Source organism: Carassius gibelio, chromosome A5, assembly GCF_023724105.1.
Source record: "Carassius gibelio isolate Cgi1373 ecotype wild population from Czech Republic chromosome A5, carGib1.2-hapl.c, whole genome shotgun sequence".
In the NCBI taxonomy this organism is placed as follows: Eukaryota; Metazoa; Chordata; class Actinopteri; order Cypriniformes; family Cyprinidae; genus Carassius; species Carassius gibelio.
Window position 1 is genome coordinate 31,707,700 of NC_068375.1, and position 12,450 is coordinate 31,720,149.

The 12,450-nt window shown below is 36.9% G+C and overlaps 3 protein-coding genes across 4 annotated transcripts in view; all 3 read right to left on the minus strand.

Annotated features, from left to right (window-relative positions):
• Window positions 1-452: 452 nt before the first annotated feature.
• LOC128012909 (transmembrane protein 119) lies at window positions 453-4,476 on the minus strand. The gene is made up of 2 exons (XM_052595501.1): window positions 4,147-4,476; window positions 453-1,583 (listed from the first exon to the last, which is right to left on the minus strand). Exon 2 carries the CDS (start codon window positions 1,566-1,568, stop codon window positions 894-896), a length of 675 nt encoding a protein of 224 aa, XP_052451461.1. The 5' UTR covers window positions 1,569-1,583; window positions 4,147-4,476; the 3' UTR covers window positions 453-893.
• Window positions 4,477-4,614: 138 nt separating this feature from the next.
• LOC128012902 (P-selectin glycoprotein ligand 1) lies at window positions 4,615-7,099 on the minus strand. The gene is made up of 2 exons (XM_052595488.1): window positions 6,948-7,099; window positions 4,615-6,437 (listed from the first exon to the last, which is right to left on the minus strand). The coding sequence occupies exons 1-2, from the start codon at window positions 6,948-6,950 to the stop codon at window positions 5,559-5,561; spliced, it is 882 nt and encodes a 293-aa protein (XP_052451448.1). The 5' UTR covers window positions 6,951-7,099; the 3' UTR covers window positions 4,615-5,558.
• A 152-nt stretch (window positions 7,100-7,251) lies between these two features.
• Window positions 7,252-12,450, minus strand: part of LOC128012889 (coronin-1C-A) — a 44,291-nt gene continuing 39,092 nt past the window's right edge. For both annotated transcript variants that reach the window (XM_052595476.1, XM_052595468.1), the window contains 4 exons: window positions 12,220-12,365; window positions 11,634-11,691; window positions 10,656-10,898; window positions 7,252-9,595 (listed from right to left, as the gene is read on the minus strand). In XM_052595476.1, the coding sequence (XP_052451436.1) occupies window positions 9,476-9,595; window positions 10,656-10,898; window positions 11,634-11,691; window positions 12,220-12,365 (567 nt within the window). In that variant the 3' untranslated portion in view covers window positions 7,252-9,475. The remainder of the gene's footprint in view (window positions 9,596-10,655; window positions 10,899-11,633; window positions 11,692-12,219; window positions 12,366-12,450) is intronic.

The window sequence follows — 12,450 nt, forward strand, 5'->3', positions numbered from 1 at the left end:
TTAAAAAGTCTGGGAAGATGGCCATGACCAGTACAGTTAATAACAACTTCTGTACAAGGTGCAAAGGAGCTGTACATACAGTAATATATCCATTGCCATCCATAACCTGTCCATTTTAAACCACCTATAAAGATACAAGATGTCACACTCACAAACCCACAGGTTATTGGTTAGCTCCACTGATCAGACGGGACAATCCACCGAAAGCCTGCTAATTTGTATTCAGCTGGCTATTAATGATAGGCTGAGAACACCAAATCTGCATATTACAATGATTTCTGAAAGAATCACATAGCTCTGAAGACTGGAGTAATGGCTGCTGAAATTGTGAGAAAGTTTTATGTTTTACTGTATTTTTATCAAAAATAAGTGTAGCCTTGGTGGACATTTACAAAACATACAGACCTCTTTTTAATTTATTTGGAACCGAGCAGAGATAATTTTTGGAGAGTTAATTTTTTTATTTTTACAAAAAATCTGTTTAACATACATTACAAAATATTAGCTAATTAAATCTGATACTGAGGAAAGTCATGAAGTTTAGATAAAATAACACGCTGATAATAGCTTTAGGAAAGATACAGCATAAATTATGGGTTACCATGCAAATAGTCATGTCATTTGTAAAATATAATAAAGGAAAGTGGTCAGAAAAAAGTTCCAAAAGACATTTTCTCAAGTCTCTCAAAAGTAGAAATTGATTCACAAAATAATTTCAAGTGTTATTTTCCATATAATAACTCACTCTCTCTCTGATGATACAGTACAGTTGGGATATACACAGGTTGCAAAAGCAACAAGAGCACAAAGAAGTGAGGGCATGATATCTATTAAAAGATTTATATAGAAACATCTTGGAATCAAGCTCATTCCTGCAGGTTCAGAAAAAGCTCTCAGGCTGTGGTGTGATTGGCCTTTCTGAGGTGACACGTACAGACCAGCGGCTGACTGGAGGTGGCGTTTGAGGTGGTTGGCTGATGCTCCTCTTTCTTCTGAGGCTCATCTTTCTGCATCTCCACCACTTCAACATCCTCCACCTGTTGGACCTCTTTCGGCTTTGGCCGGGGGTCTTTTCCATCCTTCTCACCAACTAATGCTTTGGTGGGTTCTCGTAGGGTCTTTGCAGTTGTTGTCTTACCATCCTGAATCTGGTTATGTGGTTTCTCCGCAGATTTACTAGGTTGACTCATGTATTTCCTGGGTGTGTGGGTCTTCGGAGGATAGTAGGCCTCAAGCTTGCGTTTGTGGCTCATCGCTGAAGCACAGCAGACGATGAAGATGATGACTACTAACAGAGAGGTCACGACAATGATGAGAAGCAAGTTCTCCTTCAGGAAGTCTACCACTTGGTTGAAAAGAAAGTCTTTGATGCGGATGAAAGTGGTTGTTATGTTGGGAGGTGGTGAGGTGGATGGAGGACCATGGGTGGTACGAGCAATGGGAAAGATGAGTTCGGGTTCATCCCCACTACCCTCCATGGACACGTTGAATGGGGCGGGCTTGGCAAAGCAACTGCTGCCCCAAAGAGCAGTCAGGAGCAGAAAAACAAAGTGCAGAGAGAGTGACATACTTCCTCTAAAGACCTGTAAAATGGATACAAATGTTGTCATTACTAGTCACACCCAACAGAAACAGGAAGTGAGCATTATGTTTCATGAAGGTGGTTACAGTATTTTTTATATTATTTTACATATTTGGAAGTTCGTAACATTTTGTAACAAGGTCCCGTTAGTTAACATTAGTTAATGCATCAACTAACAATGAACAATACATTTGTGACCCTGGAGCACAAACCCAGTCTTAAGTCGCTGGGGTATATTTATAGCAATAGCCAAAATAAACATTGTACGGGTCAAAATTATAGATTTTTCATTTATGGCAAAAATCATTAGGATATAAAGTAAAGATTACGTTCCATGAAGATATTTAAATTTCCTACTGTAAATATATTAAAACTTAATTTTTGATAATTGCATGGCTGAGAACTTTGGACAACTTTAAAGGCGTTTGTTTTCAATATTAAATTTTTTTCAAATAGCTGTATCTCAGCCAAATTGTCCTATCCCAATAAACCATGCATCAATGGAAAGCTTATTTATTCAGAAAAGAAAGATGTTTTCTTGTGACTGGTTTTGTGGTCCAGGGTCACATTTGTTCAACTCTTCATTGTTATATCATCTTAGCTCAGGTTCATTCAATAATATTAAGAGATACAACCTTTGATAATAATGCAGAAGTAAATGCTTAAATTAACATTAACTAAGATTACTAAATGATTTAGAATAATCTTTCGTTACTTTATGTTTATTAATATAGTTAACTAATGTTAAAAAATAGAGCCTTGCTGTAAAGTGTTACCAAGAAGCTATATTTTTGTAAAACTATTTTAGTTAAACACCACCACCAATAATAATAATAATAACAAAATCAAAACTTTAAATTTGAATTTAAATACAAATAAAATTGGCATCCAAAAAAGATGTCAATTTTTTTTTATTTTGCTTTTATGTACTGTACCATGTTTTTTTTTTTTTTTTTGGAAGTAATGTGGAGTACTAATATTAATACCATGGTATTATTATTTGTTTACATCACAGTGGCATGGTGGCATATTGTCTTTTTTCTACCTTATTTGAAGATTAATGAATTTCTTTAGTATTGCAAGGGTCATCAAAGTCTTTGAACTATTTTATGTAGCATGCAACATACTGAAAATGTTTCTTTTTTCAGCGATAGTTAATAGTTATCTAGATGGTCATGTACTCACACAGAGCTATTATCTATATAATCCGTATTATCGGTTTTCTTTGAATCACAGGAAGGAAGCTGCTTGTATCTCACACACACATCACTGTAGACTCTCACAAACTGTTTCCTCGCAGAAGAAGAGCTATTCTGGTTACATCCAGTCATTACTTATTTGGGGTGGAGGCGGAGGGAGTCCAGGCCTGGTTTGTAATTTCGCTGCCTAGCTGATGCTACCCGCTCACCACAGAAAAGCAAAAGCAAGGCCAGATATATATTTGTGAGGGTGCAGCAAGGCATGGGAGAGCCACAGCTCACAGGCCTGTATTTACAGCCCAGCTGCAATGAGACAGGCCACAGACCAGTGAGACTATTTCTGCACTGCTCAAGAACACACACATAATATTCATATGGTTTATACATTGGCAAGGCTCTGCATTAAGGCTAGACTATTTAAATATATATATTTTAACCATTTTAAAACAATAACTGGAGGTTTATAAAAAAATATAGGATGGATAAGCTTACTTTAACCATTAGACTGTAAACTGGCTCTTGGCTGCAGGTTAGGTTTGGAGGTAAATTCTAAAACGAACACCATCAGAATTTGTAGTGTAAACCACAAATTGAGTACTATCCAACAGAGTAATCTCTTCAAATGCCTTTACTTCTTTAAAACGTATGTTTATAAAAACTGTTCCCACTCAGTGCTGACCACATTCTCTGCTAATCAGAAGGCATTACATTTCTGCTTGTACAGTTTTGAATTAGTAAATTACAAGAGGAGATAATCTCGGCAATGTGCTGCAGGAACATTGCTTAAAAGACATCAAACTCAGGCAGCATGTGCTAGATGAATCTAAACAGAATATGCATCCTCTGTGCAGACCACAAAAATGTAATAAAATAAGGAAACACGTTTTAACAATAAAATAAGAAATGCAAAAAAAGGCAGATCACATAAAAAGAAAAGTATAAATGACAATATAAGAAACTTAAAGTATAATGGAAAATAAACAAAAGTGAACACTCACTTCACATTTTAAATGCATATCACAAAATACTAAACCAAAAAAAAAAAAAAAAATGCTATTGCAAAATAGCATAGAAAAGCAAAGCTGGTTCAAATAAATGATTCAGCAACATTTGTTTGCAGACACCAGTATTTTAAGTTTTGTATTTATGACATTTATGACTCATTCTTCAAATTTTGAGACCACCCTATCAGGAAAGCTCATGATTAAACTCATAAACAAGCATTTTTTGAGTGAAACTGATACAAATTCATTTGAAAAGAGAACTGACATCTATTCTATGTATAGTGCTAATAAATTATTTATAAAATGTGAAGGTGAAACATGACACATACTCTCTCAATGAAGGAAATGCTCAAATACTCACTGCTGGATTTACTTCCTTACTCTGATGCACTTTGACCCCAACACTTCAAGCTACAGGTACTGTAGGCAAAATAAATATGACAAATACAGTTGTGGAAGATATATAGCTGCCTCTGCTGTCCGGAAAAGCTTATGGAAGCTTCTGTGTGGGTTTTCCTTAAAAAACTCTAGATATTTGCACAAGGACATTTCCCTCCCCTCTTGCTCCATCTCCTCCCTTTTTTTGGTCCTTCTCTTTCTCTCCTCTAGAACACGAATGGATGCATGGGACAAGGACAATCCAGCTACATTCATCAAACTAATAAGAAGTCAGATGTTCCAAAATAACATATTAGGATGTAAACATAGCTTCACATCCTGTTATTTTTCTTTATTAACATCAGAGATTGAACCGTCATTAATTGGTCAAAAAATATTAAATAAATTGACCCTTCTACTTTAATGCAATATAACCATTAATCAGTGCATGTTTTTAAATACTTAAGTTATTTATTTTCACAATTTTTTATATTCTTCAGAAACTACTTACATTTTTCCACTGATGTCACATAGCAATGGGAAAATGTTAACTAAGAGTTAATTAGCTACTTTCATTAATTTGGCATCATTTCATTCTTGTTTGGTTTGGCTCAATTATGGTATGTAAAGGAACATCAGCTTTTTCCTGATCCAATTTATTCCAAATGGAATGGAACATATTATTAAGTATAATAAATTCAAGTAATGTCAGCTGATTTTCAAATATCTTGTATAGTTTGACCTCATATAACTTAATAAACAAATAAAAATGGGTTGCATACGTACAACACTTCACATTGACTTTAAAATGTAAGACATCCAAGTGACATCTATTAAATGATTTAACATTTTTAACTTTTAACATGTGGCGAGCATCTAATTTATGTACATTCGCAATGATAATGTTATATTCAGACTGTGATAATATCCAACATCACTCTTTAAATTATATAGCGCTAACTGAACCACAGACAGGAATAGACCATTTTCAGCAATGTATTCTGCCAAGCCTTGCTAATGTCTGTGCTCCTTAGTATATGTCAACACTGATTAAATATAACGTTAAAACATCTTCACACATGCAAAAAAAACAAAAAAACAATTACAATATAAGTGTTCCACTGATTAAATAAAAGATGTGGGATGTTCATTATTATACAACAAAGCATAAAACGGCACTTTACAAGCCAGGCATCAGATAACTGAACTTATTTCATATGACTGAAACTCCCTAGAAAACTGATAAACCTGCACCACAGATATACTGTGGATTGTACCTCTTGGTGACCTCAAGAGCTGGGTTCGTGTCAAACACTGACAATGTTTGAAAGTACAAAATTCTGTGATCCATCAATAAAGCGCTGGTTCCTAGTGCATACAGAAACATTTCAACTTCTAAAGAGGGCCTTCGGTATCAGGAAGAAAACTGTTTAGAGTGAGATTATCTCCATCAAGATCTCCATCCTCAGTATTTGGGATCAATGCTCCATTACTTTTGGGATGTCGTCTTGGCTTTGGAACGGGGTGATCGGTATCATTCAGCAGGGCAGATATGCAGACCATCTCAGTCTCTTGGAGAAGCTGCGCCTTGAGCCTGTATCTGTATCCCGAGAGTTTCGTAGCCAAGCAGATGGTGCTAATGATAAAGATGGTGGTTAATGCTGCCATCGAGGCGATTGCGATGAGGCAACTGTTCACAAACCCGTCCTCTTGAGAAGAGGCAGTGGAACATGAATGAGTCATTGCTGTGGTTGATTTTTTGGTGGCTGTTGAGGAAACGTCAGTAGTAGGTCCTTTTGTATCCGTGGACATTCTTCTTGTTGCTGCTGTCATGTACTTCTCTGTTGACTTACTGGGCTTTAACGATGCAGGAAATGAGGGGGCAGAACTTCCTGCATGTGAAATGTGTCCAGTACTAGTATTTATTGTGGGAAGTTGGGTGAGAAAAGTACTCTCATTATCTGCTGGCTGGTGAACTGTCAGGTAGTTCTGTTGGGTGTGGTTCAGATCTGGAGTATGAAGGTATTCTGTAGCTGCTGAGACCTTTGAATCAGATTTCACCTCAACTGTCTGTAACGTTTCCACAGTGGTGCTTCTTGCATTCTCAACTTCTGCTATGGTTGCTGTACTCTGTGTGTCACTGGTGTTTATCGATGTCACATTGCGACTAGTTTCTCTTTTCATCCTAAGAGGAGTTGGCGTGACTGAACTGCTCAAAGTCAGCAGGAAAACAAGAACTGGTAAACACCCAAGCCTGTTAGTTACCATTGCCATCTGCACAAAAAGGACAGAGAATGTTGCAATGATGCTTAAGATGCACATATTTTCACATGCTATTAATGAGCAGATTTATATACTGTATGGTTATTCCCCTCTAGTATGTTCAGTGGAGAGGAGCTTTAAGACAACGAGAACTGAGAGCTAACTGAGGTCTAGCAACAGTGGAAGAACAAAATGCCTCATTGTTACATACAGATTGCTCGTACTTTAACAAGCTCATGGTGGCAGTTTGTGAATATAGCATGTGGTTACACCATTTAGGTAAAACACTTCCTTTTAGCTGACAAATTGTCTTTTTACAGTTATCAACACTTTACTACTCCTTTTAAAATAGATTACGGTTAATGTCATGGTCAAACTTCATGAAATCTTTAAAAATGTACTTTCAGATTCAAGTAGTGTCGAGCCTACAGTTGATGAATTTTAAAAATCACAAACCTAAATTCTGATTTAAGATGAAAAATTTGTCAAGGCAAACTTTGAATACAAAACTAAACTACATACCATCCGTTTCTTCTGTTGATGGGGTGTTGATCTGGAGTTCAACTGAACGTTATGCCCCCACACACGCTCACAATGCTGTCTCAAAACCTACTCACTGCAGGAAATACAGGAAGTCAAACCTCATGAAGCGTCAGACCAAAGCTGAGCTTCTCAAACTCTGACGCAAACACAAATGAGCGAGACGAGACTTAAATATCACATCTTAGTTCCCTAAAACACCAAGTTAGAACTTGGAACCAACTACACTTCCACAAAGAATGGTTTAATAATTAGAAGAGAGAGAATAAAAGAGAGTGAGACAAAAGACCAAAAATTCAGTTTATTATTTTTTTTTCTGGTAATCAGTAAGACTCTTTATACTTGAAGCAGATAATGAACAAAAATGGAACAGTTATGCACAAAATTTAATTTCTAGTTCTCCTTCCTTTCAATTCTAATTTTATTGTATCATTGGAAACATTAAAGGCTCACAGTGTGCATAGAGGGGAATTTCTTTAAAATGCTCTGAAAATCCAACTGATGGATAAACACCTTCCTACAGCCAAAAACATGTAAAGGAAAACTAAACTAAAAAAAAAACAACATTTACAAAGCATCTAAATAAATCACTTACATCCAGCCTTCTTCCTGCATTATCATTTCAACCTCCATAAGTCCCTTTTCACTTCAATCATTCATTCCTTTGAAACCACACACACTCGAGGCTGCATCACAGATGCCTCCTGAGGCCACTTAAACACTCAATAATGGAGCCATCACATCTCCTGAAGTTGATCCAGCTCGGCACATCTGTTCCCATAAACACGGCCCCTACGTTTACAAACCCTTCACTATAAAACTTCACCAAAAAGAGAGAAAGCGAAAGCGTGAGAATGACATCAGAGGTTTTGAGTTGTTTGTTGTTGCTGTCGACGCAGACAGATCTGAAGCCTCGTTTCAAATGAAACTCTTGTAGGTCAGGTAATGGTTCTGAGGTGAGAAGTTGGTGTCTATTTTAGGCTAAAAGACATGCAGAGGAGGGAAGGTGCTTTTCAGAACCTATGAAAGAGGCACTAGGCAGTGATGCAAACCGAAATGAGATATGTAGAAGCATCAAAATGAAAACCACAAGAGAACGCTCTGAGGAAGGATATAGCCAAAGCAATCTAAAACCAGAAATCACAGTTTCCACTCTTCCTGGCATGACCAATACATAAACAAAAAAAAGCCACTTGTCATCAACTCAAACTTACGGCATACATAAATACGTTCGTGAAATTATCATCTAGACATGAGCTGCCCTTGAGAGAATTGGTTCTGCTTGGTTAGGACTTAAGAGAAGGAGGTTAATCATGACTCAATATTTTGCTGGTAGTCACACTCTACAATGCACAGCAAAAGTTCTTGAGACTCATACAAGCTTGGTTTCTGAGACGCTGTGGATGGCACAACTAAAGATGAGGTTTGTAGGAATTAATGAGAAAGCTAAGCAGACCTAACAGTGTTCCTTAGACCTGAATGACATCTGAATAGAACAAAGTCAGGGTAAAAGCTATCAAGCCCGTAAAGCAATGAATGGCCATTAAGCATCTATGGACATTATCTTGTTCTGAGTTTATATCATCATGTTTTGGGATGTGAAACTAGAAGCGGAGACTTGCTAGAGTTTACAAAATGAGACCCATGCGTTTTCTGGCTTCATTCAGGCTTCAAACAGATACGTGGAACGAGAAAGGGGAAAAACCGACTCAATTTGCTTGTATTACCATTACGATGAGTAACTTTTGCCAGCAAGTGTTCGGAGATGTGAGTACAGTACACACTGGCTGTGTTCATGGCAACCACCAGAACCACAATTATTTTTAGCATTTTGCTAATTAATATCTTAACACTTTTACATTGCACATGTATTGTTTTCCAGTAATGGTTTGTAAACTTTTTCCACTCCACATTTGCCAAGTTTTTTTATTTGATATTTTATTCTCTAGAAAGACACATATAACAGTGATGAATGGTTCCAATGATTTCCCCTCCTTGCATGAATAGCATATTGCTTTGTCCCTTATAAGAAATGGAAATCTAGTCAAATACTGTCAGGGAGGTGCATAACTCCTCTATAAATTTGGCAACTTAGAAGGGTGAGAGGGGAACTGCAATACTGACTACTTCAAAGTTTGAGCTCATCAAGTTCATGTAACTGCTTCAGGATGCAATCTTTTGGGTCACAATTTTAATAAGAAAAGCAAAACAAAAATCTTAAGACCTTTCAAGAACACCAGATAAAACACAGCTGTTGCTGAAAGATTGGGAGTGAAATGGAGTAAAAAGCTAAACAGGTCAAATTTTCTTGCTTTCCAAATGGCCATGTGGTATAAGCAGGCTTTAGGGATTGCAAAAAAAAAAAAAAAACATTTTGGAATGTTGGTTGGAGTCTTTTCAAGGCAGGCTTCAGACGGAACGCTGTCATAGTGATTGGCAGTGACGGGCCCCGCCCACCTGGCCAATGGGATATCCTGAATAGAAGAAGGGGAAGGAATTTCAGGGTCCTTTTAGATGTCCATTTTAGACAACTGCTGCTCGAGGTTGGCAATTCTTTTTTCCTGACTGCTGACCAGCTCTCTGAGAGATTTCATTTCTTTCAAAACTTCATCCAGCTTAGCTTCACTTTTCTGTTCAGATAGAAAAAGTAGAAGACAAAAGTTAAGGACAACTTGTGCCAATAAAAAGGAGTTATTAATTATAAGTCATAACTGATATTACAGACCATAATTGGAAAAATGGGGGGTAGGGGGGTGTCTCACACACACACACAAAAATATATAATAAAATCACTTATAACGAATCAACAGGCCATATGCCAGAGTTATATTAGCATTATTTATTTTCTATTATAGTATAAATTCATAAGCTGTTTATATTTATTTTCAAGTTGTCATTTTAGTTTTTGTAATTCTGCTTAATTTTTTATATTTCGATTTTATACTAGCATTATTTATTTACTATTATAGTGTGTATATATATATATATATATATATATATATATATATATATATATATATATGAATTTTTTATATTTAACAAGCTTTGTTTATATATATTTTCAAGTTGTCATTTTAGTTTTTCTAATACAGCTTGTTTTTTAATATTTATATTTAGCTCATTTAGTTTTATTTTTTCATTTAGTACTTAAGCTTATTTTGTATAATTAGTTGCCAAGGCAACATGTCAATTTTTCCCCCTTTTCACTTTACCTATTTCAGCTATTTCAAAATTGAATAGTTGCAAATTTGGTTAATTACAAAACTGCATATGTAAATATTTAAGATGCAAACTATAGCATAATCTTTGGGTGTGATAAATAGCAGCTAACACGGGCGTGTCTGAAGGCCAGTGTGATTGCAGCCCTGAGCAGGGAGAGCTGGGTAAAGAGGGCGGGACACACGTGCTGCTGCTGTCATGTGGTTAAGCAGGCATGCGGCTGGGGTTTGGGAACATCCTTAAAACTATAAAAATGAGCCAAAAAGAGAAGCTGGCCTTGAACAATACAATCATTTAGCTGCATGTAGGTCACTCTGAACCACAGTGCAATTTACAAGTAAAGAAATTGTGTTTACAGAGAATTTAGAAAATTGAGATTTGGGAGGAAAAAGAGGATAGGAAAGCGAAATGAAATTGAATAGGATGATAATCCAGACTGGAGAAATAGCTAAGTAAATGAGTCCCACTCACAATAGATGGTGTCGAGGTGGCAGTCTTGATGGCAGGAGTGGTATTCTCTGTATTCTTGCTTAGCTTGTTGTCTAGGATGTTCTTCTTGACCACTTTGAGATCACGGTTCTTGCCTGGGATGTATGCATGTTTCAGGGATATCAGGACAGGGTCTCCATTCTTCCCTTCAAACCATTCCTCAGCCTCCAGGGGGGCCTCCGGACCAGCAGTGTCGGGGTAAAGATCATCCTGGAACAAGTCCGACTGATGGAAGGAAGAGTGTTAGAAGTTGTTAAGAAATGTAGTAGATGAATCGTGCAAATCATTCAATCATGCAAAAGATGCAGAGTTCAGGTCCCTGGTGTCAAAGCTGTTTTCTCAATTTATGTCTGTTGACCATTCTTTTGTGGCCAGTGAAAATGTTGTCTATTTTCGTATTTTCATATATTTCATATATGGAAACAATATTTATATTTTGCATCAAAAACACTATCATTCAAAAAAAGCTTGTTGTCAGTAATGTTTATGATGTGGCTAGTGAACATTTTGGCAGCACTGGGCCTTATCTAACTCTGGTCCTGGGTCAGAGGGTTATTCTTATTATTGAACCCTTATTAAAAACAGAGGAACACAAACATAAAGAAGGTGAAGTGAACAACACTTTTTATTTTGGACACGGACTCCTCCTGCAGTGTTGCCTAGGTGCCGTGGTAAACAGTTAACTCACATGTTTGGTTTCAACATACTGCGGTTTAAAGCCAAATAATAAAATGTGATGAAAGACCTGTAGAGGAGGAGTAGTATCAAATTAATGAAACCCAGTGTGAAAACCACCTGGATGCATTTCAAAACCGGGTCTGGTAAACTAATAGAACAGCTCTTTCACAATGCCAGAAAACAGAAGCCAAAGCAGGAAGTTGTGGCTCAGAATATACAGTCCAGGCTGCAGGGCTGCTGTACTCTTAAAAACAAAAGAGCAAAACAACTCAAAAGGCTCACTTTTCTTGGCACGGTCATGATGATAGGTTCACACTTTCTCTCATGCAGTTTGTAAAACCTGAGAATACACACACAAAAGCACACAAGTCTATTAGAACATTTCATGAAGACAGCAGACGTTAGTGTAGGACTCATTTGGGAAGTCAAGCGATTAAACACAGTTCTTAGATGCCCATAAAAATGGAACCTCTATTAATGCATCACTCCTGGTTAGGAATAGAAATCTTATTCTGAAGAATCCTTTGAAGAATCCTAGTCTAGTGCTGCCCTCTTTTGGGTGGATTGGGACTCTATCTTCCCTTCATGCCCTGGTGTTGAAAAATAGAACTACAAACTATATCTTAAAATCTCAGCAGTTTATGAAAAACTAGCAAAACCTAGACTAAATTAACTACATTAAAAATAAACATTCAAAAACTTGCAAAGAAACATCTAGGTCATGTTTTACCTTAAAATAAAAGGATGTGTGTGCGTGTGTTGTGTGTTAATACACACACACACACAGACATATATGCATGCCCACATGCCATGTTTCATGAGATTCTGGCACGTGCTACCATCAGCTAAATAATTATTGTTGCTATACCTTGCGATCTCACACTTGTTGACGTCCAGTCCTCTCTTGGGCATGTATCCCATGCCCCTCTGAGGCTCCTTAGTGATGAAGGTGTTGAGGTAATGGACAAAAGGAGCTTCATCCGTGATCTCAAAGTAACGGATGCTGCTGTCACCCTAATAGAGATAAAACATCAGTCAGCCACTAAAACCCTAATGTTATTACCATCGTCCCATTTCCAATAAACAAACAGAATGCAAC

Excerpts from the sequence above, each read along its gene's own strand:
- LOC128012909 (XM_052595501.1), bottom strand. The coding sequence starts at position 1,568 with ATGTCACTCTCTCTGCACTTTGTTTTTCTGCTCCTGACTGCTCTTTGG.